Below are 23,258 nucleotides of genomic sequence, written 5' to 3'. Positions count from 1 at the left end.
AATACTGCAGGAATTTTGCATACTGTTAACAGATCAAGAATGTTACAATCATCAGTTTCTGTAGTTTCGTAGTATTTTAAAGACCTTGATATACTGCTATTTAGTCATTTTGTCTTTAAATATATGAATTTATTTAAAAAATAATAATACATCCCATTACCAATGGATTTCTGAACGCTATCCAGCCTGTCAAAAGCGAAACAATAACTTGTGTTTCATGTGTTTTATTAGAATTTAATCACCTGCAGTGTCACAAACAAAATCAAGAAGGTGCATGTTAAAAACTTTGAAGGCACTTCAATGATATTGGGCTACACAGAAGTAACATCATTTGTATTCTTTCAATGCTAAAATACATGTAAATAAAAAAAAATCATCAGTGGATTCATCTTTTGATTGTTTACATGTTTAACATAAAGCAGAGTGATTGTCTGTCGACAGAATATTTCCCCCTCTCTCTCTCTCGCTCAATCTGTCTGACATTTGGCCCCAGCTGAATCCCGCTGTGCAGACTCATGGTAAAAGGAGCCATCATCTATCTTGTGGAATTCTGTTGTCCTAATTGGAAACTTCCTTGAGGAATGTAAATTATGCCCACAGTCACTCTCATGGTGCTCAATATCGTACCAGTCTAAGGCACATAACATGCAGTCCTTTCCTTATATTTACTCCCATTATCCAAAGCCAAATGTAATACTGTGTGACATTAACTGTCTTAGTGCAAGAGAAAATACTATAACTTTCTGTAATAGTACATCAACTGTTCAACACATACAGTATAAAACAAACATACAGTGAATTCATTTACAAATCCAAGATATTCTGATAATACAAATAGTAATTGGATACATTTAATAAACAATTGCTTTGATACGCTCAGTCAACATGTTCACCAAACATTTACAAAACTATGAATATCTTGCTAAGATATTACCGTAAACTGAACAGCTGACAAGCACAATGCAATTATAATGTGGCTTTGTAGAGGTGGTATAATAGTGACAATTATGATGTTATACACATGATTTTATACACATTATTTTATATATTCATATAATTTGATCCAAAACCTTAATAACCAAAACCAAAAATTACCCACCTAACTGTAGTAATTTAAAATAATCCCTTATAAAGTGAATACTGTTATATCAGAAACCTGTTTTAATGGCATAATATCAGTGTATAATAAATTTGTTCCCAAACTGTTGGCACCCATAAAGGAAGTAGGCTTTTCACACTTCCTAAATCCCAGTTGAACTGCTAAGGATCACGATTCCTTTCCAAATGTATGCGAGAGAACAGAAGAGTGTTCAAGAGTTAACAAAAGCATTCGATTGACTTCCATTTATTTTTGGTCATCCAGCTCTCAGCTGTTCAATTTCTTCAGCGAAAGACAGCATAGTCTAAGCCCTCAAATTCACTTCTGCAGCATCTCAAATGGCACAAATAATTAGTCTCTCCAAAAAATATTTGGTGATGACCATGATTTCTGGTTCCTTTGGGGTCCCTTGGGTTTCTGTTTGATGTTGAATTTTGAGATGTTATGATCCAGACTCAGCAGGTTGACACCACCTGCAAGCCTGCCATGAAGGAAACAGCCCCATGTGCAGAACTGCATTAGGGACTCTGGCCCACAGCTGCACCTGGCTTCTGACCTAAAAAGAAAACAACTCTCACAATTAGAACACTGCTTTTGACCTCAGGAACTCTTTTTTCCCTGAGCCCTATAGGTTTATCAAACAAACACTATTAACCTTTTTAATTCCAGGCCACTAGTAAAACCTAAAAGTCAGCTAAAGAATTATCATGGCATGACATTGAAAAGTGTGAAATGTGACATTTTACAAACAATATATGCAGAACTAAAATAAATATTTATATACAGTATATGGGTCAAAAAGGCAAGACAAGACTTTTGCTCAGAGCCTCTGGAAAAGCCTTTGCATTCATCCCAAGGTCTGGTGCACCCAGCACTTACTGCAGTTACTGAGTGCAGTGCAGAGAAACCTTTTCAACTACAACTTAAATTTTAGCTGTCTATGTGCTGTTTATGCTGGCTTGGTGTGTTTAGAGATGAATTATTGTGATATTTGCTGCTGCAGCACATACTGATAGGGAATGAATGACTGAGGAATGAATAGAAAAATGTGGTGTTTGATGCTGTCATGTCGGGTAGTAAAGAGAGAACGTAATGCCAAACCAAAATGACTTGTCTTCAAGTCCAAGTCAAGTCTCGAGTCAGTTGTTCACGAGTCCAAGTCAAGTCTCGAGTCAGTTGTTCACGAGTCCAAGTCAAGTCTCGAGTCAGTTGTTCACGAGTCCAAGTCAAGTCGCAAGTAATTTTTTTTGTGACTTAAGTGCGACTCGAGTCCAAGTCACAGACTCGAGTTTCCATCTCTGCTGCAGACTGAGCACTGTTACACTGCGGAAGTTCAGCAATGCACAGGCTGGCTGCAGCTAAAAGATGTCTTTCACACTGTGCTCAGAAACTGTGACAGTCACACTCATCTGCACAATGTTATTTGATTCTCATAACACTCTTACCGAATACTGTGCGATCATAAAAGCACATACTTTTTTGGCCTATATCCCAAACTGCAATACTACTGTACTAAATAATGTCAGTACAACATTAGTGTCATTTTGATTTTGATTTTGTGATATGGATATTTTCACTGTAGATATATCCCGGAGCAGCTTTGCTTTGGAGTCTTGACTAAAAAAAATCGAGAATGGAAGTGTTAGGACTGTAAAGAGGAATCAATTCTTTACTGGACAGCAAAATATGGTGGAATTATAATAATAGAAAAAAGTTAGCATTAAAAGGGAGACATCAGGATCATAGAGATCTGAGAACTGTGCACACACATATATACACACACACACATTCACACACACACTGAACTCACCAGCTCTCCGAGAAAAGGGATTGATACTAGCAGCTTGTCTCTGTGATGGCAGCATGGTGGAAGAAACCTTTGGTGGTGCAGGGAAGGGAGGAATGGGTGTTGACTCCTAAAACAAATTTTGTGACTTTGAACAACTGGAAAATGTCAAAACCTACCATATGATTTACTTGAACACATGGATCACTAAAGGTCAGAAATCCACATGCACTATATGGCCAAAAATATGTGGTCATCTGACCATCACACCCATACATGCTTGTTGAACTTCCCATTCCAAAACCATGGGCATTAATATGGCCTTGGTCCCATCTTTGCTGGTATAACATTCATTCTTCTGGGAAGGTCTTCCACTAGATTTTGGAGCATGGCTGTGGGGATTTACCTATTCATCCACAAGAGCATTAGTAAGGTCTGGTACTGATGTTCAAGCAAGAAGGCCTGGTGCACAGTTAGCATTCCAGTACATCCCAAAAGTGTTCATTCGGGTTGAGGTCAGGGCTCTCTGCAGGCCATGCAAATTTTTCCAAACCAACCTTGGCAAACCATTTCTTCTTGGTTTATGCACAGGAGCATTGTCATGTTGGAACAGGTTTAGGCTCAGCCCCTTAGTTCCGGTGAAGGAAAAATGTTATGATAAAAATAAAAAATAAAAATAATTTTAAAAATAGTGAGGGGGGGGTGGGGGTGGAGACATATAATAGCCAGATAACTGTGTGACTACCAACTGTGGGGAAACAGTTTGGGGAAGGCGTCCACATACTTTTTGGCCATACAGTGGCCACAAAGTGCAAACATTTAACTAACCTGAACAGGACAACAGAAAGTACATAAAAACTTATAAAGTTAATGTGTGATTCAGTTTACATTTTTTTCCAAGCTAAAAAAGTAAAATGATATTTTTTAAAAACAGACTGTCACCTAAATTGTCTTGAAATAAACTTAACTGAACAGCTTTTGTGCTTACTAGTAATGTCTGGAGCAGTACAAGTAGTAGTAGTAGTAGTAGTAGAAGTTGTTGTATAATTACCATGAGAGCAGGTTTGGTTTGTTCATATTGGTCCTCTGGAGTTTCTTTAGGCTTTGACTTGAACCATCCGCTAAACCAGCCTGACTTTGGTTCCTGTTTAAAAACAAAAAACAAAACATTAGAAGATTTTTTTACTAACACTTCAATTGGATTTTAACATTTTTAATACTAATATTTTAAAATGTTCAAAACACTGACCATTTCAGATTTCTGACTGGTGGTTTCCTTTGTATTAGCCTTGGTAGGGGTTGTTATGCCCAGATCAGCACTACCAAGAGCAGATCCATTTTCAGGAGCACCCATCTTGAATACAAAGACACATCGTTTTTCAAAAAATACTATATAGTAAGAAACAAGCAACAAATGTACTATCCTCAGTTTTAGATTTCATGACAAACACTCTCTTGCACTGATTACTAAACTGAATGGTGATGGTTTAGTTTGCCTAGGGTAAGTGAAAGAAGGAAAGAAAGGAAATCTGAGAAATTAACAATCTATTTTCTTACCATGTTTTTACCAGTGGAGAAATCACCATCTAAGAAAACAAAAACATTTCCATAGAGACAATAAACAATACAATACAATACAATACAATACAATACAATACAATACAAGTGTATGTGTAGCACATTACAGGCATTATGTTTGGCTTTAAAATGTAATAAAACTAGTCACAAAGTAATTAACATACACTACCAAACAACATTCACCAACACCAATCTCCACCAGTAAATATGAATATTTACCAACAAACACCATCAACCAACACCGACATTCAGAAATACCATCATTCAGCAACACACACATTAACCATCACCAACATTCACCAACACACACTGACATTAACCAACATCAACATTCACCAACATGCATGAATATTCACCAACAAACACCAACATTCACCTACAGCAACATTAAACAACACTAACATTCAACATATATCAATATTCACTAACACACTAACAATTACCATCATTCACCTATACACCCACACCAACATTCACTAACCCCCCCCCCATGTTTTCCAACAGTGAGCTCCAATAACATTCTAACCTGTATTATTGCTGCTCCTTGGATCCAAACTGGAAACAGTCTGATGGTACGTTGTGTTAGACTGAGTAACACCATCCTGAACTGCATGAATTGGTGGGGGTTCAGAAGAGACCAGATTCTGCTGGGAATACATGGGGACTGGAGCATAGATTTGAGGAAGCTGCTCTTTAGGAGCACAAGTTTGAGTTTCTGGGATGTAAGACCCTTCCTCTGATGGGTAAGACATGTAGGAATGTTCTGCAAGGGAGTACGTGGTGTAAGACTGTACGTCTGAGGGGTAGGAGGAATGGGGATGTGTTGCAAACTGAGACTGATTGTAATGGACATTTCCTGAACTGTTATGACTGTCCTCTATAAGAGAAGTGTGGATCATCTCACTGGTGGAAAGTTCATCTCGGTTAAGATCTATAAAAACATACACTGGGTTACTGTACAAAGTCTTTAACTACTTTCAGATCAAAACACAGAAAATATTAAAGAAAAAAAAAACCCTTTTCTAACAATAAATGCACAATCTAAGATTATTTCAAAATGCAAAAATAAAGTAAATATCAGTTTGTTGTATATTTTTGCTGCGGGTCATTCCAACTCAAGTGGTCCAATACAGCGTGCTTTTTTATTTTATTTATTTTTTATTTTACTTGGTTTAACTACAACAGCCATCTTTGTGTCATGGTGCACAACAAATTTTGGTTATGCAGCTATTTATGGAAACCTCGATATCTCAGCTCAGGACGGTCCTTGCTCCTTGGAAAAAAAACTGACCTTCAGAGCACATTACAATGTACATGTACATATATCAGGGGTGCCCAATCTTATCTGCAAAGGGCGGGTGTGGCTGCAAGTTTTCATTCCAACCAAGCAGGAGTCACACCTGATTCAACCCGTTTAATCAGCTGATCTTTGCTTTCAATAGACTCAGGTGTGGCTTCTGCTTGGTTGGAATGAAAACCTGCACCCACACCGGCCCTTTCCGGATAAGATTGGACACCTCTGACATATATAAACATTTTGTACATTATTGTTCCTTAGACTTTGAATTTAAGTCCAAATGTAATGCTCAAGATTGCTCACAGTTCCACTTTTACGGTCAATTTATAATGGGAAGGGTTCAAGTCTCAGACTTTTTTTTTTAGGGGGTAAATAGGTAGGTATCATGCAAAATATATACCTGGTGGATTTGCAATGCCAATATATAGAGGTAATCACTCAAAATTAAAATGGTCAAGCAACCAACTTTACAATTTTTGGACCACTTAAGATGGACCGACCTCTGCCTGCGGAAACTTAGTCAAACCTGTTGTAAGTTCTCACATGTTACGGTCCATTATCTCTTGGGGGAAACACATTTTATCTTTATTTTGATGAGGTAAGTGCTGCTTCAAAACCTTTGGCCTCTAATGTACATAGAGACATATCAGCTCGCTAACTAGCAGATTAAATTAATTAAGTCATCAAAGTTGTAATGTACAGCTGCAGTTAACTAGCTACATAAACCCCAAACAAAAAAATGAATTTCAAGTGTTACATTTTGGAAATATCACATTTTATTGCTCCTGCTTATACTTACATATTTTTGTGGGGTTTTTTTTAAAGCAATGGGTGCAGAGTGCAGTCATGCAGACCTGATCCATTGTGACCTGATCCAACTGACCATCAAATACATTACACCTGACCTAATAACACAGTGGGTTGGCCCTTAAGATACCCCCTGCTGTTCTGTCCACAATAAATGGTGAAAGTATTCAATTGTAAACTGTATTGTAACATTGACTTTAAGGTCTCTCAGGTTCTACTGGACTGTGAAGGAAACACATTGAATAATGTGAATGTGCCTATTGAGTTCATAGTGCGGGACACAAATTTACCTGCGCACTCCCTGTTCTCCTCTTGGTCCCAAGCAGTGGCTTCAGCAGATGACATGTACAAACCATTACTTCCGAAGTTCCCCATCTACAAATGCACATTCTTTATTGGGACTGCTATGTAAGATATAGATCCATATAATTACAACAGAAACAAACAAACAAACAAACAAACAAAAAAACAGACAGGAAGACTGATACATATTGTCTATAGGAATATACAAATGTTGGAGCATAGAGCAGTGCAATTGAGTTTATTATGTAGGAAGATAAGAGCACAGTATGTAAGGAACCGAAATGTATCTATTCACATTTCCAAATTGGGGCAGATTAAGGGCTAAACGTTCTGCATTGGGTCAGCATTACTAGGATTTGAACCTATAACCTTTGAATTTGATTTGTATCTATACTAATGTGCATGTAATAGTTTAAATGCTGACTTATTCTGCAACTGTATGAAACTCTTTATATACAAATGGTATTACCAACACTAAGAATATGCTTTAAGATGAGTGTATGTTATTTTAGTCAGTTTACTTGATGATAAAGTGGTTCAGTTTTAAAAATCTACATTAGCCTTGTAGCTACAGAGCAGGCTGCAGCCTAAAAATCTATAGATCATGTCTTAAAAATTGATATAACACTCATTGGTACTAATATATCACATTCTACTCCCACTAAACATGTCATTGTGTTTGAACGTAAATAAATGACGTCTTATACAGAAAAAAATTACAAGACAAAATTAAAAGGTCTGTGTTACCATCCTCACAAGCAAATCAACCAGTAAACGATGGTCACTATGACTGCACAGATGGAGTATGAGTTCACCTGCAGGTCCTGTAGACGCTGACGTAGGAGAGACAGCCAGTCTGGATCAGCGCCTGTCACACAGATCTGTGTTTCAGAGTGTTTAAGTCTGTCCACCATCTGCAGCAGCAGACGAAAACAAAGAAAAATCCATACACTTATTACATCAAATAATGTTGCTGCAATATCAAAATGATGTTCTGTTATACTGAACATTATACTGCTGGCTTGTATAATAAAGTAAGCTTGTATTTTGGATATCACAGACGATACACAGAATTCACTTGTGATTTGTTTAAAGACATATTGTGATATAGTTTGGACAAAAATAATGAAGAAATGAAGGAGGAAAAAAAAAACCCAATGCTTAAATCACCACACACTGGGTTCAAGACACAATTTAGTTCAGTGCTTCTATTTATACATATAAACCATTTCATAAAAAGCAAAATAATTACTAAAATAAGTAGAACTCAATGGCAACGAAATTGACAGGAATGTCTCCAATGCCGACAAGCCTAGTCATTCTTTTTATTACTCATTTGTATGCCTTTAAAATATACTTCAAACAGTTAGGAAGCTATTAAACAATTGCTAACCGAATCTCAGATGGATGGATGGATGGATGGGCGGAGGGGCAGGCGGACAGACAACCCGTAAACATAATGCCTCCAGCACACAGTGGTGAAAAGAAATCAAATTAGAACTCCACCATTTAAAATCAATTCTGTTGTACATACAGTCCCTCCTTCAGACTTTGGGTGAGACCTCCTACCCAAGACTAATGCTTGTGTGGAGTGAACACAATGTACTGAGAAAAAAAGGGGTTCTAGCTTCAATATGGTTACTACTGCTTGTTTTGCTGCTGTGTTTTGTTCTTTAATAACTTGGGTTTCTCTGATACAGCATGCACATAGCTGTGTCTTTGTTGATGGGTGTGTTACCTTGATAACTTCCTGTAGCAGTGTGATGTGTGGCTCTTGTATTGTGAGCAGAGCTTTGGCTACAAGCTCACAGTAATGGAAAGCCTGTGAGAACAGACCGCAATCCAGCAATCGACATGCATACAGGAACTTATACACCTGCACAGCAAGACACACCACAGAATCAGTGGGGCAAACAGGAAACAACCAACAGGTAAATCATTGGAGAGGACAACTTCTGGACATAATGCTAAAGGGGAACAGAGCAGACATACCAGAAAAGAAGGGATGACGAAGGACGGGTTTCCCAGTCTCTGGCAGTATTCAAACACCTCAGTGCAGCGAATGGCTGAATTATGACAGAAGTCAGCAAATGAAGCACTGCAAGATTATCACATCAACAAGAGAAAAGTTCGTATGAAATTTCCAGAAGCATTTACTACAAGGTAAGTCTCCTGTGCCAGCTGTTAATAATAATAATAATAATAATAATAATAATAATACAACCCCAATTCCAAAAAAAGTTGGGACACTGTGTAAAATGTAAATAAAAACAGAATGCAATGATGGGCCAGTCTCATAAACCCAGATGTCATTCACAAAAAAACAGAGAAAACATATCAAATGTTTAAACTAAGTAAATGTACCATTTAAAAAAAATAAAAAATAAGGTCATTTTTAATTTGATGGCCACAACACATCTCAAAAAAGTTGGGACGGGGGCAACAAAAGGCTAGAAAAGTAAGTGTTACTAAAAAAGAAACAGCTGGACGAACTTTTTGCAACTAATTAGGTTAATTGGCAACAGGTCAGTAACATGATTGGGTATAAAAAGTGTATCTTAGAGAGGCAGACTCTTTCAGAAGTTAAAAAAAAAAAAAAAAAAAAAAAAGGAGGAATAAAGAAGATTTAGTTTAGAAAGCAATAATCTTTGTAGACCCCTAATAAGTCTCGGAGTAAACTGAGCATAACTAATATTAGGTTAGAAAAGGAGAAGACCTTCTTTGAACAAGGATACGGGACATTTTCATTTCTGTATCGACGCAGTGTTGACTCGATTTTTAATAAAGACAGAGAGCATCCATTTAGGGAAAACACCATCATTAACATAATTGTCTGGAGATCCAGTTAAAGTGTCTGATGATTTAAGATACTTTAAGGTAAATTTACTTTATTTTATCCCTGAAAAAAAACAAAATGAAAGAGACACTCCAGAATTATATATTAAAGAAATGAGCTCAAGTAGGGAACAAAAAAGCTCGATCCGATTCCATTTTATTTATATAGCACTTTTAACAACGAACATAGTCACAGAGCTTTACAGAAATCCGGATATGGATTTAGATTTGGATTCCTAATGAGCAAGCCAGAGGCAAGGAAAATCTCCCTGAGGTGACATGAGGGGAAAAACATCAGAGGAAGCACACTCAAAAGGGAACCCAACCTCTTCTGGGTGACACCAGATAATGAGATTATGAGTTATAACTTCCACAAGTATACAACTGTATACTATTAAGTCAAATAGTACCATGTGTGTTGAAAGGATTCATTACAGTTTTTATCTTTAAGTCTATTGTCTATGTCTAAGTCTATTTGGTACCATCTACACAGCTAGAGAATAAAACTAGAGCTCATACAATTATAATTATAATAGTATTTATGTGAGAGCCTTACCTATGACTGCTACTCAGTAGCACCAGATGCTGTGTTTTGTTTGTGTACCAGCCGAAGGGTGTGCGTGCTGTGAGGTAGCAGATGTGAGCTGCATGCAGCAGGCCTCTGGAAGCTAACACAGAAACACAGAAACCCAACTAAACATGCTGTCAGTGCTAGAGCAATGGATTCTAAAAATGTCTTGCAGGCATGTATGTGTGTGTGTGAGAGGAAAGAATGCTCTAAACTAGATTGCTGTGCAGGGCTGAAGTTCAATTTCTATTAGAGGAGATCTGGGATGAGAAACAGTACCTTTAAATGTGAAGTTTGGATTAATGTGAGCAATTTTGTACCTAGGATGTCACCAAAGTTAACAATGGACTTGCAGTGCAGGGTAGAATCTCCGGTTTCATTGGATAACATAACAGCAAGGTGAGGCCTCCAATCACCCCATTTCTCCTTGCTATAGGACTGAGGGGAGAAGAGAGGAGAGAAGAGGTGGGGTGAGGAGAGGAGAGAAAAAATAAAGTGATGGAGCCAATACATACAAGAACACAGTTGGAAAAAAAATATCTATTTTAAACCAAAAACTGAGTAAACAGTACGGTGTATTACCATGGCAACAGCAGGAATCCTCCCAGAAAGTAATTGGAAAAGTGTTTGGAGTGGATCACTAGGAGACAGACTCCCTGTAAACCTGTCATCACACACACACACACACAATTCAGCACCATTCCCTGCTCAAGGCTGGTTAATGATATTGACAAATACTCAAAACATAACAGAGCACAATCATACACACACACACAAAAAAAACCCCTCTGGAGTCTGAATGAAACTACAACTGGAATTCAATGCTTTGATGAACTTTTTTACTTTACACACCACAGAAAAATGGAGACTGCACAAAAGGAAAAGCCCCTAAACTCAAATATGGTGGTGAATCAGTGAGGATTTTGGGCTGTTTGCAGCAAGCGGTTCAGGGTCTCGTATGAAGATTCATGAATACTGCTAATTACCAGGATATTTAGCCCCAAAACCTAGCTGAACTCAGAAATAGTTGTGAGACACAAAATCACTGTTTGGCAATCAGTCTTCAGATTCAACCCTACTGAACCTGCTTAAACCAAAGCATTTAAAAGACCTTCTAAAGTAGTTATGGCAGGAGTAGTGGACCAAGAGATCCCACTCTTGGTCAGGTGTCTCCAAACTGGAGTCAGGTGTCTCCAGTCTTCTTAAACATTACATGAAGAGGCTCAGTGCTGCTCTCTCCAAGTGTGGCTTCACCAAATGTTAACTGGGTACCAAAATGTTTTGTAGAAATATATACTGTAGTTAATACCTTTTTTTTGGAGAAAAAAAAAACCCAAACAAATCATCACTTGTTGCTTGTGTTGTTCATTTTATACATTTATTTTTGTGCAATTTCATATCATACTGTAACCCAGAACAAAAACAAGGAACTACAAAAAAGATTGAAATGGGCATCCATCCAACCATTCATCCTCTATACCGCTTATCATACACAGGGTCGCAGGGAGCCGGGAGCCGGGAGCCTATCCCAGGGGACTCAGGGCACGAGGTGGGGGACACCCTGGATAACCGATCGCAGGGGACAATTATACACACACTCACACACTACAGACAATTTGGAAATGCCAATCAGCATACAATTAACCTCTTTGGACTGAGGGAAGAAACTGAAGTACCAAGACGAAACCCCCGAAGCATCGGGAGAACGTGCAAACCCCACGCACACAGGGAGGTGAGAATCGAAGCTCAAACCTGGAGGTATGAGACAAACATGCTAACCACTAAGCCACCATGCCCCCCTAAAAATGACCATGTTTTAGTTGAACTAAAATGTAGCATTTCCGGCTCAGACAGGGCAGCAGTGATTAGTCAACACCACTGTCCTTAAAGAAACTTGCACTAAAACCAGAAACCACAAAGGGGACACATTATTTAAAAAACATGGCTGACTCAGTAATATGACGCACCCACCCACACACACACACACGACCACAACCTAAGGGCCAGTGCAGTGGGAGTTCTGCTGTGTCCTGCTTTAGAACATATTCATGTTACATCCATGTCCCTATGTGAAATATGGAGATCCTTTGACATAATTGAGAAACAGGATGAGAAAATAGTTATATTCATATTTCATAAATATAATTCACTATAAAATGCATGCAACACTCAGACCAAATAAAAGGTGCGGCATCATGTAAATGTTTGGTCCAACAAGATCAGCTGGTTGGACACAGTGAGCTTCGTTCATTCATCTTCAATAAGCATTTTATCCTATTCAGGCTTTTGGTGGAAGATTGGATGCAAGGAGTGAATACATCATGGATAGGAAAGGCACCATGCACACACACATTCATATGCAGATGCAATTAAGAATAGCCAATCCACCTACCGGCTTGTTTTTCAGAGGGAGGAGGAAGCAGGAGAACCCAGAGGAAATCCACATGGTCACGGGGTGAACATGCATAAAACTACGCACAGACAGTAACCTGAGCTAAGGATCATAGAGGAAAAATGCCTCCCAAAATAGGAGGTGACAATTTACTGCAGTCCATCAAATGCTGCTGGATAGTGACCAGAGTCAGATTTCACTCCAGTCAGTTCAGCAGCAGATACAGGTGTCCATGCAGAAATCGAGATGGCTCAAATCGCGACTTATATGCACCTCACTTACACATGTATCAGCCAACAAATTTACACACTGGACATTTAATCTACTCGATCACTATGTTGTTTATGGCCTGCAAAATGTCGTATTACATACCAGATGCTCCATGTACCAAAACATGCCAGTGGAATTATTATTAAGACCAGGCATTTTGTCAACGACAAGAGCTACTTTCTGGACAGAAATCTTGACTCTGCATTACAGTTTGTGGGATTGTGCCAGCTGGATGTGCCAGATAGTCCACGTGCTTGGCCAGATGCTTGAAATGATTTAATGGCTGGCACAGTGTTCTACCATGTCATTCAGTTAACTCATCTTTGTTTCTGTACAGTATATTTGGAGTGCAGCACTGTTTTGCCATTCACTGCTCTAATGTGATGTTATTTTATAGATTTCCCTCACCTCCAAATGGCTTAGTCAGCAAATTTGTGCATTGCACATCTAATTTCTTCTGTCACCATGGTGACCACAACCTAAAAAAAAATTTTGCATCACAACTAAGATGCAACTCTTAATAAAATGTGAGTGGATTTATTATACTCAAAAGGCATTTTAGCTTCTTCAATAGTTTAGCAAATATGATCTGATTTTAGCTCTGATGGTTTTTGAAGAGCTTAAATGCCCTGCCTCTTCCTAGCAGGTCTAAAATTATTAGTGGGGACAGTGAAATGACAGGTGAAAACATTGATCAGCAATAGCAAGTACCCATGCAAGAAGAAACCATGTCATCAAGCTAGAACAACTATAAATAACAGCCATGGCTTTGAGCTAATCCCTTTAACTGGTGTGTGTGGACATGTGTGTGGACACACCATTACCTGTATCTGCATTTTTTAGTGCTCAAAATACACATATAATTGTGACAGAGGACCTGCAGCCCGCGCACACCGAACACAACACGTTCCTTGTACAACTGCTGGCAAGATGCTGGACGGACAGTGCCGTTTCAGCAGCCCGAGTGTTTTGGATGGCACAAAAGCACATGGTTGCAAGACGGGGGAGGCAGAAACACACGGTTGGCAGCAAACGAGTGGAGTGGCCGCTATTCACCCTCCTGCAGGAGCCAGGAGGATATACAAGAGAGAAACCAGCGTATGGAGGTGAGCAAGTTCTCCGTCACTTTACCTAGTAACGAGTCTCTCTCTCTCTCTCTCCCCTCCAGAAGCAGCAGACGATGGTGACATCAAAGAACACGACACTCCCCGGCCTCCCTGCCCTCTCCGCCAGTGGCTGGGCACTGCCGCCACACTGCTGCAGCCCACACGCTGCTTCCCACGCCACAAAGACCACGTCCTGCACCTTCACCTTCGCACATCTCACCTCCATTCATGAATTTTTTTCCCCCCGTGTCTGCCTCCTGCGTATCTGTGTTCTGCCCTGCCACATTCTGGAGTAGCCACAATAATGTTTATATCCGTCTCTGCATTCTGGAAAAACGGGGGGAAAACAGGGCTTCTGGAAACAGAAGTGATTTTTCATTCACAAATTATAACAACAAACAGCAATGTGCAGAACACAATATGGCCAAAGGTTTGTGGACACCTGACCATCACCATCACACCATATCTGCTTTTTGAAGGGAAATTATAAGGCTACAGCATACTGTACAAAGACATCCTATACAACTGTATGCTTCCAATCACAATTCCAATTTCTTTTAATAAGGATGGAAAACGATCATTTAAGAATGACGAAGACACATGCAATTAACTACAAGTTTTATAATATTTTAAAAATGAACCATTATTTTTTTTGTGGAGAGTCCAGCAGAGATGAATGTCATCTCATCACAGCAGGTGATCTATGTGCACTATATGGCTTAATAAAATAAAACATATTGCTTATGTTTTTACAGAAATATGGTAGAAACGTGGTTTCACTTTGAAGCTCAGTAAAGCAGTGTTTAGGTCAGGGTAAAACTAAAAAGTGCATCTGCTATTAGTATTAATTAATTAATTAATTAAAAAACCAAAAACTAAAAAAACCCTTCCTCTTTTTTAAGTTCCCCCAGAAATTTCAATACTTTTTTGTGCAGTTTTTTTCTTGTATTGTAGCAGAGGTGGGATTTTCTTGGAGAAACTTGGCAACCCTGGCCACAAGCTTTGACGGCCTGTTCTGTAAAGCACCACATAAAGGTAAAACCATAGTGCTCGTGTGACTTTTTTTGTTTTATCCTGCAAGATCCCAGTCCCTGAAGTTGGAAAAATTCTTTAACAAAAATACCCTACATATTGTTCATATCTGCATTCATATTCATTTAGGTTGCATAATCTGTTCAATCTGAATATTATATTCATATTTATATACACATCCCTAGTGTGAACCAACTCCTCACAAGTGTTTTCATCAGACAAATCACAGGTCACCACTTTTGTAAGATCTAATAGTTTGTTAACCTCATCTGCCATGACTGCTTACAAAAAGCAGATTACAAGAAACATGATTGGGACTGGGATTTCTAAAACACACACTTGACCTTCCCTACAGCAGTGTCCACATGTAATAAGCAGGACCGTGCCATCAGTAAGGAAACTGTAACAGGACATTTCAACTCTTCAACAATCAGGCCTCTACATTAAAGTTTGTGGGATTGGGACATATGAAAGGCCACAGGAAGTCCACATGCTTGAATTGATTCTATCGCTGACACAGTGTACTAACATTTCATCAGTTCACCCATCTGTGTTTCTGCATGTGTGTATTCTTACAGAGCTTTGTGTTCAGTCATGTCCGATTTCAGATCATAATCAGGTTTAGTAGATGTATTAGACTAAGAAAACATACTATATATACACACACAGGACCATACAGTGACACACACCTGCTCAGTACAGTGTTGTAGGCCCTACTGTCCATCTTGCTGGCCAGAAAGAGAGCGTGACCCCATAAGCCACTACGCATTGCTGACTCCAGTGCTTCCTATAATGACAAGAGATGCTTTTAAAGGGGTCAGAGCGTCAGGGTTAAAGGTTCTGCAACCACACTATGGCATTCATGCATTTGAACTACAGTTGCTGTAAAGGAATAGTTTAGACGACTTAAAAACAACTTAACGTCAGACATGATGTGTTAATTTCGCAATGAAAATACACTACTAATGTACAGTAGCCAATAGATAAGACAAGGCATGTGCAAATTGTATACATGGTCTATTCATACATTTGGGGTTAAGAGAAAAAGTAAATTTCTCTGATAAACTGCTTTAAAGCAATTTTTAATCAAGGAAGTGGGAAAGCATTACCACATCAGCCTCAGATAAGCATCAGCATTACTAATAAGAAAATAGTTTTGCAGGGATGGTAGAGGGTTGCTACAGTAATCACAGCAGGCCAAGAGTTATAATAATATAAAAGAGAATTCAATCTTTAATAAAATAAACCAATTATATGAGTTAGTAGTAGCAGATTGCTAAAATGTTCAGTTCAACACAACAGAGATCTGATTTTTAAAAAGCTCAACATTTAAATTTTCTCATCCATACTAAATAGAAATGCTATTAACAAGGCTAAACAAACTAAACCTTTGTCTGACTGTTTTATAACACTGTATTGTAACACAGAAGAGACCAGACAGCACAGTAAGAGTTAGCAAGAGAACAGTGACCTTCTTTCTTCCAGCCAGCAGGAGTTTGGTGTAGTTCTGGATGCTTTGTTCAGAAGTTTCTTCATTACTGAGCACTTTTCCAGTTAGGAGATCCGAAGTGTTGAAGCTCTCCGTCTCTGATGAGGGAGTTTCGTTCAGATCAATGAGGCTGCCCACGTCTGACTGCTCGCCATCTTCGTCACACGCTCCTACAGAGCGGCTTCCTTGAAGCAGGAGTTCTGCGATATCTGAACCCACGATTCTCTGCACAACATTAAAGGCCCACAGTAATGGAAGATGTGTTTTCTTGCACTAACACATCTGACTGACGAATACATAAAAGCACTGACAAGTTGAATCTGAAAAGATTTCATCCACAGCCTCAGTGTAAAGGAATGGTTCGGCCAAAAATGTAAGACTTTCCCCACTACCCTATATGTAATCATTCAAACAAAACATGTTTGGTGTCTCAGGTTTGCTTCATCAGGGTAATGTTCTAAGAAATAATGGAAGGCATGCCTAAATCTTACTTTCCTCAGACAACTTTATTTTGCCACACTACTGGTTTAGCATATAACTAAGAAGGCCCTTCCTACCCCATTCTGTCTACACAGCAGTACCAGCAGATGCCACAGGAGGGAGGCAGAGGAAGCCTTGAATGTGGTTTCATCCTTCAGACAAGCATCAGCCATCTGCAGGGCGAAGTTAATGACATCCACCTTGTGCAGATCCTCCCTACATGAAAGAATAATAATAAGAAGAGGAATAATAAGAATAATTAAACTCTTTGTGGTGAGGCAAAAAATGTATGCTTTCTTATATAAGATGTACTGGAAACACAGGACTTACCTTGCCAGTGGTCCAGGAAAGCCTCTCATATCATTCTGCTCACGTGTGTCACTCAGTATAACCTATACACATCAAGTTGTTACATCATATCATACATATTACATCAACACTTTCCAATCCTGGACCTGATGTTACCTTATACAGCACATTTTAGTGCTTAATATAAATATTCTAGCCTCATTATCAATATTACTGCTTCATAATGTCTCATGTTTTTGTACCTCCAGGCTGTGGAACTCCACCTGAGCAGGTTCTCCATGAGATGGCAAAGCTGGAGTGACTCTCACCAGCTGCCCTGCAGGCCCAAAGCTCAAAGCCACATGAGGAACAGAGAACTTCAGCGGAACCACTGACTTGGTCTCAGCCTCTGGTTGTAATAGCATAAAGAATGAACAAATGAAGTATTAATGAAAAATGAGAACAGTGGTAGCTCAATGGTTAAGGTTTTGTTTTAGTAAATATAAGGTTTCAAATTCGAAGGAATTCAAATTCCTGGACTAATGCAGAACTGCTGTTTGGTTCTTAGGGTGCTTTTACATATGCAGCATTTGACCGAGGCTGATTGAGTGAAACCTTGGTGCGTTTTCCCCCTCAGTATGGTTCACTTGGGCAGGTGAAAGCACAGAAATCACACTCAGCGTGGACCAAACCAGCCAGTCCGAGAACATCTGAGGTGTTCTCAATCAGCTTCCAAGTGAACTCTAGCACAATTGGATTGTAGTAAGCAATTTGGATCTGAATTGACCAAAATGCAGGAAGACAACCGAACATGTCATGTATTATTGTGGTCAGCTTTGTGAGAAGCAATCCTCCCAACACTGGAACAAAATGACTATGAAAAATGTTTGGTGATATTTCATATCAGGGGGCACGGTGGCTTACTTAGCCTCATACCTCCAGGATTGAGGGTTTGATTCCCACTGCGGCCCTGTGTGTGCGGAGCTTGCATGTTCTCCCTGTGCTTTAGGGGTTTCCTCCGGGTGCTCCGGTTTCCTCACCCAGTCCAAAGACATGCGTTGTAGGCTGATTCGCATGTCCAAAGTGTCCTTAGGGTGTGAATGTGTGTGTGATGTGCCTCAGTTGGTAGAGCGGGTTGTCCACTAATCGTAGTGTTGGCGGTTCGATTCCCGGCTCACGTGACTCCACATACCGAAGTGTCCTTGGGCAAGACACTGAACCCCAAGTTGCTCCCGATGGCAAGTTAGCGCCTTGCATGACTCTGCTACCACTGGTGTGTGAGTGTGTGTGTGAATGGGTGAATGAGACACAGTGTAAAGCGCTTTGGATAAAAGCCATGATATGATGTTTACTGTATGTATGTTTACTCTGCCCACATCTACCTGAGTGAGCTGGAGGTGGAGCGTTGCTCGGCTCCTCTCCATTGATGTACTGGCTGAGTTCGTAGGTGCTGGATGACAGGCCAGAGGTTTTAGAACTTTCTAAGCATCCAGGTTCAGACACCTATGGGAGATAGAGTACATTTGGTTTAAGCTGAGAGCTCGACACACAGCAATACACAGAGTGCTTTGGGATGCTGTTTGTACCACTTATTAAATAACTATTTAAAGGCATAAGAAATAACTAATATACAGTAACAGTACACACAATTATGTTCACAACTGTGTTCACAATTATGCATAAATTGGACGTGGTGGTAGTAGGACAGTGAGGGTGTGGATAACCTCTCTGGCTTCATTCCTGGTGTCCACGCATTCCCTCACAGGAACACCACCTTCATACTGTCCACTGTCTCTTCTGAGCTCATACCTGAGTGATTAAATTAAAGGAATGGATTAGAGACAAGTCTCATGGCCTTACCCAAACTGTAGTAAATCAGGCAAAACCATGGTTTAAATTGGAGTTGGGAAACTACTCCAACAGAACAGATCAGTAAACACAATCAGTAAACACAATATGTTGTCAATTCATTTATTCAATGGAAATGCAATTAAAACAAGTTTTCAAAATATAATTAGGGTATATTTCTGTGTTGAGGGCCACAGGAGTTTTCTGATTTTACAGGATTCAGTAAAATCTTTCCACAGCAGCAGCAGCAGCAGCAGTAGTATTAATAGTAGTAGTAGTAGTACGTTAGGGGTTATATTTCCATAACATATGCTAGATCTCAGTTTGCTGGCTGCACAAATAAAACAGAGGTGGCAATGGAGGCTGAACTCTTAAGGTTCTGAACTAGAAATTGGACAACAGTGAGTTAAAACCTAGGACTGGCACATAACCACTCTCGGGCCCTTCAACAACTGCTCAGTTTTTTGTATGGCTTGTATGAATTGTATTGGGCCTTGACTCAAGTTGATTTAGACTCATAGTTGAGCGTCTGCCAAATAAATCAATGTGAATATAAAGAAGGCACAGCCCAGAAACTCCATGCTGCATGCTTGCACACCTGTTACATATAGAGAAACATAGTAAATTAATGGAAAATAGCCTGACCCATGCTGATGGGTGTATGTGGCTCCTGACCACTCCTGATGCCCCTCTGTCTTCCATCCCTGCACCGGCCTTCCACTGGTATCTGAGGCTGCTGCATTAACAGGAGTGGATTTGGAAAATTACATTTAGCAAGTACTCTGATGTTTAATCTTTTAAACTACGTGAACCAACCTGGAGCATAATTATTTGAATACCTGGGTATCCATAATGGCCTCTGTAGTAGCCATGATCATAGTAGCTGTAGTCATTCCTGTAGTCCCAGTAACTCTGGGGAGGATAATCATATCCCTGCCTAAACAGATCATACCAGTTAGATACACACTCCTCTTAGTTACAGTAATTTATTCACTGGTCAGCGTTGGTCCCTTCACATTATACAGTAGGTACATGTACGGCTACAGATGGATTATAGCCAGTAAGTGTATAACTGCATAGTGACTTATATGGTAGGTGTATCTGATAAAATAGTAAAAGATAAAAAAAAAGTAGCTATAAGTGTCATTACATGACCATAAGCACACATCACTGCACTAACCTGGAGTGTGATCGAGCTCGGTCAGGTGTGTAGGTTTGGCTGCTGTATGCCGTGCTAAACTCTGCAGGAGGAGGACCACTCATGTAGTACATGTAGCGTGGATCTGTTGCATACCATCGTCTCTCGCTGTCCCTTACATCTGCAGGAGGGTAATGGCCTTGTTTTCCTGTGTGATGAGACCTGTACTGCTCATCTCTGACTCTGTGATCTGATCGCTGGTTCTGTGGCCACTGTTCATTCCAGTTCTGCCCTCTGGGCTCCATTATTAGCTCAGTGTTAAAGCCAGCCACAGTAACCTGTCACACTACAAAAAAATATATAAATAATTCAAGAAGCTTCCTAAACATAAACTTTGGCTTACTGCATTAAGACGCATTTAGAGAATAGGTTCAGGCAATTTGACAGAATGCAGCTCGAATATTTTCATAATTTGAAATCTGATCTTTCTCCATAACCACTTGGATACAGTTCCTACACATAGACATAAATTCAACCAAGCACTGCTGTTGAAATCTGTTGTTCTTATGTCTATAGAGCAACAATAACACCACTGATTCATGCATAGCACGATCAATTATTCTACTGATATACTGTTTTGTACATTGAGCTTAAGAAGTTGGCTGATGTTAAATATTGGTGTTTATTTACTCCAGAGCATTAAATATTGTTCATATAAACTGTCTGACCAATCACATCACACATATGCTTCTCAAACACAGTGAGACAGCAGACAAGTACAGTTTCAGTCAGCTAAACACAAGTCTAAGGTACGCACACAATCTGGCACAAAGATTTATAAACGTTAAGGAACATGGGCTTATAATGTATTGTGACTTCAATTTCTGTCATTCTCAAAGCAGACCCATTATTGGAATTGAATAGAATTGAAAATTCCTTCTGATTGTCTGTGATAAAAAAACTGCTTATTGATCACGTAGACCAGAAACATGCTTGGTGTTTATTTCCTGCTCGTGCTTGTCTGTAGTCAAACGTTGCAGCAGTCCTGCATCACAACTTCATATTTCAGAGTTTAAGTACAAATGTGAAGGAGTTGTATTAACTGATATGTGAGAATCACATCAGAAACACAGTGAAGAAAAACAAAACACCACAGGAAAGAAGGAAGAGGGGAAACGACGAGGAAAATTTAATCTTGACTTTGAGAACATACAAACTTTCTGACTCTAAGGGGGAAAAAACCTTTTACAGGCACAACTTGATTCCTTCATTCAAGAAAAAGTGTTCACTCAATTCTTGGTTTAACAGTGAAATCATAAAGCTATAGTAATTATCCAAACTACATCATACCTTCCACAAACAGCAGAGTAGGAGCGGAGTTAAGCAGATGTTAAAGAATGCAAAATCCAGATGTGAACACTCACAGTTCAGCAGAGGTTCCTGTCCTGTGTCTCAGAGTGAACACACGTTGCCACATCATGGCACCAGAAATCACAGCTTCACACTGCAGTGACCCATGGACCTGCTCACAGAGTCAAAGTACAGCACACACACACACACACACACACACACGCGCGCGCACACACACACACACCCTGCTTTCTCTCTCCAGAGTCATTAAGAGTACAAGTCAGGAGCAAATCCAGCGGCTTCACTTCTCAGACCTGCATCAGCTGTGCAGCTCCAGACACCAAAAAGCGCTCACAACCAAACACACTGACACTCATCAGATGCAGCAAACTTAAAGCCCTGCTCTGTGCGCTCGTGGACTCTTCATCCCTGCACTGTACGCTTTATAAAATGAGGAATCTGAGTCGCCACGTCGCTCGGAACGCTGCGCTCGTGAGGCTCTTTCATTTCAGGAACATTTACAGCCACGGACACGCGAACACTGGAGCAAAACAACCGCCATTTTAGGAAGGGCAAACTACTGCGACCTAATAATAAGAATAATAATAATAGTGTAGTGTAATGTAATACTTTGTCTTGTTTACACCACTCAGTTTTGTATATATTTGACAATATTGTATTCTCATTGTACTTTTTAGTTTATTCCATATTTGTTTAATCTCATCATCAGCAACAACAATTATTGCTTTATTAAATACACATATAAAGGTTAGGGTTTATATTAATAAATTGTTAATAAAATTCAAACAATTGTATGAAGCCCTGAACTGAATAAGTGGTTACAAACAATTAATATATTAATTCACATTTACGGCATTTGGCAGACACCCTTATCTAGAGCAACTTACATGAGCAGCTGAGGGTTAAAGGCCTTGCTCAAGGGTGCTGAGGTTTGAACTCATGACCGGCAGCCCAACGTCTTAATCGTTGTGCTACCACTGCCCTCAGTTAATTTGTTTTGTTTCTTTTGTATTTCATGCCCATTTACAAGTGAAATCCCTTGCTTTCCCTATGCCTGCTAAACAGATTACTGAATTTGTGTTTGAACTCACATGCCAGCTCTCGTCCATGGACTGCTGTCTTAAAATGTTTCATAAAAAATATCATGCGCACTTCTCTAACCAGCCACAAGGTGTCGCTGGAGGTTTATAATAAGTGTTTGGAGCTTTACCGGCCAAGTGGTGCGCTGTTCAAATGCACTTTGATTGCAAGAACTCTGACATATGTCTTCAAACACATTTGATATGCTATAATTTGAAATATCAAGTGTGGCTGCATTCGATTGGTTCCCTACATTATATCCTAACATTATAAAAATAAGGTGATTTGAAAGTCTAATTATAATGAGTTATAGTTGTGGGATAATCTATGTAGTGAAACTACATAACAAGCGTCACATGGTTTGAACTCTGAATACTGTTTCCGCCCACGGGGGGGCGGTGTGGGGAAGAGAATAAATGCTAGGCTAGTGAATGTGTCGACAGGAGTTTTGTGCGCTATTTACTCCCGCAATAAAACTAGAGACGACGACA

The 23,258-nt window shown here is 39.5% G+C and overlaps 1 protein-coding gene across 2 annotated transcripts; it reads right to left on the bottom strand.

Moving 5' to 3' along the window:
- Positions 1-208: 208 nt before the first annotated feature.
- sec16b (SEC16 homolog B, endoplasmic reticulum export factor) lies at positions 209-22,211 on the bottom strand. Of its 2 annotated transcripts, none has more exons than XM_053636957.1 (24): positions 21,667-22,211; positions 20,359-20,662; positions 20,018-20,115; positions 19,824-19,914; positions 19,055-19,139; positions 18,713-18,833; positions 17,594-17,739; positions 17,373-17,434; positions 17,120-17,258; positions 16,545-16,787; positions 15,763-15,860; positions 10,856-10,937; positions 10,594-10,711; positions 10,262-10,373; positions 8,863-8,968; positions 8,609-8,746; positions 7,686-7,784; positions 6,858-6,942; positions 4,990-5,394; positions 4,443-4,471; positions 4,135-4,239; positions 3,937-4,029; positions 2,910-3,015; positions 209-1,655 (listed from the first exon to the last, which is right to left on the bottom strand). In XM_053636957.1, the coding sequence occupies exons 2-24, from the start codon at positions 20,619-20,621 to the stop codon at positions 1,618-1,620; spliced, it is 2,862 nt and encodes a 953-aa protein (XP_053492932.1). In that variant the 5' UTR covers positions 20,622-20,662; positions 21,667-22,211; the 3' UTR covers positions 209-1,617. The 2 variants fall into 2 exon arrangements, with proteins under 2 accessions (XP_053492932.1, XP_053492930.1); XM_053636955.1 differs by having other exon boundaries at positions 21,741-22,210.
- Between the last annotated feature and the right edge of the window lie 1,047 nt (positions 22,212-23,258).

Source organism: Ictalurus furcatus, chromosome 11 (assembly GCF_023375685.1).
Source record: "Ictalurus furcatus strain D&B chromosome 11, Billie_1.0, whole genome shotgun sequence".
In the NCBI taxonomy this organism is placed as follows: Eukaryota; Metazoa; Chordata; class Actinopteri; order Siluriformes; family Ictaluridae; genus Ictalurus; species Ictalurus furcatus.
Note: the sequence above shows the minus strand (reverse complement) of the source record. Positions and strands in the feature narration are given on the sequence as shown.

What these genes read in the sequence shown, in the direction of transcription:
- sec16b (XM_053636957.1), bottom strand. Translation starts at nt 20,621, where the DNA reads ATGGAGCCCAGAGGGCAGAACTGGAATGAACAGTGGCCACAGAACCAG. An exon ending in GGAGAACAGGGAGTGCGCAG is followed by an intron (nt 5,395 to 6,857) that starts GTAAATTTGTGT and finishes ATGTTTTTATAG; the next exon opens with ATCTTAACCGAGATGAACTT. An exon ending in CCAGTCAGAAATCTGAAATG is followed by an intron (nt 4,030 to 4,134) that starts GTCAGTGTTTTG and finishes GTTTTTAAACAG; the next exon opens with GAACCAAAGTCAGGCTGGTT.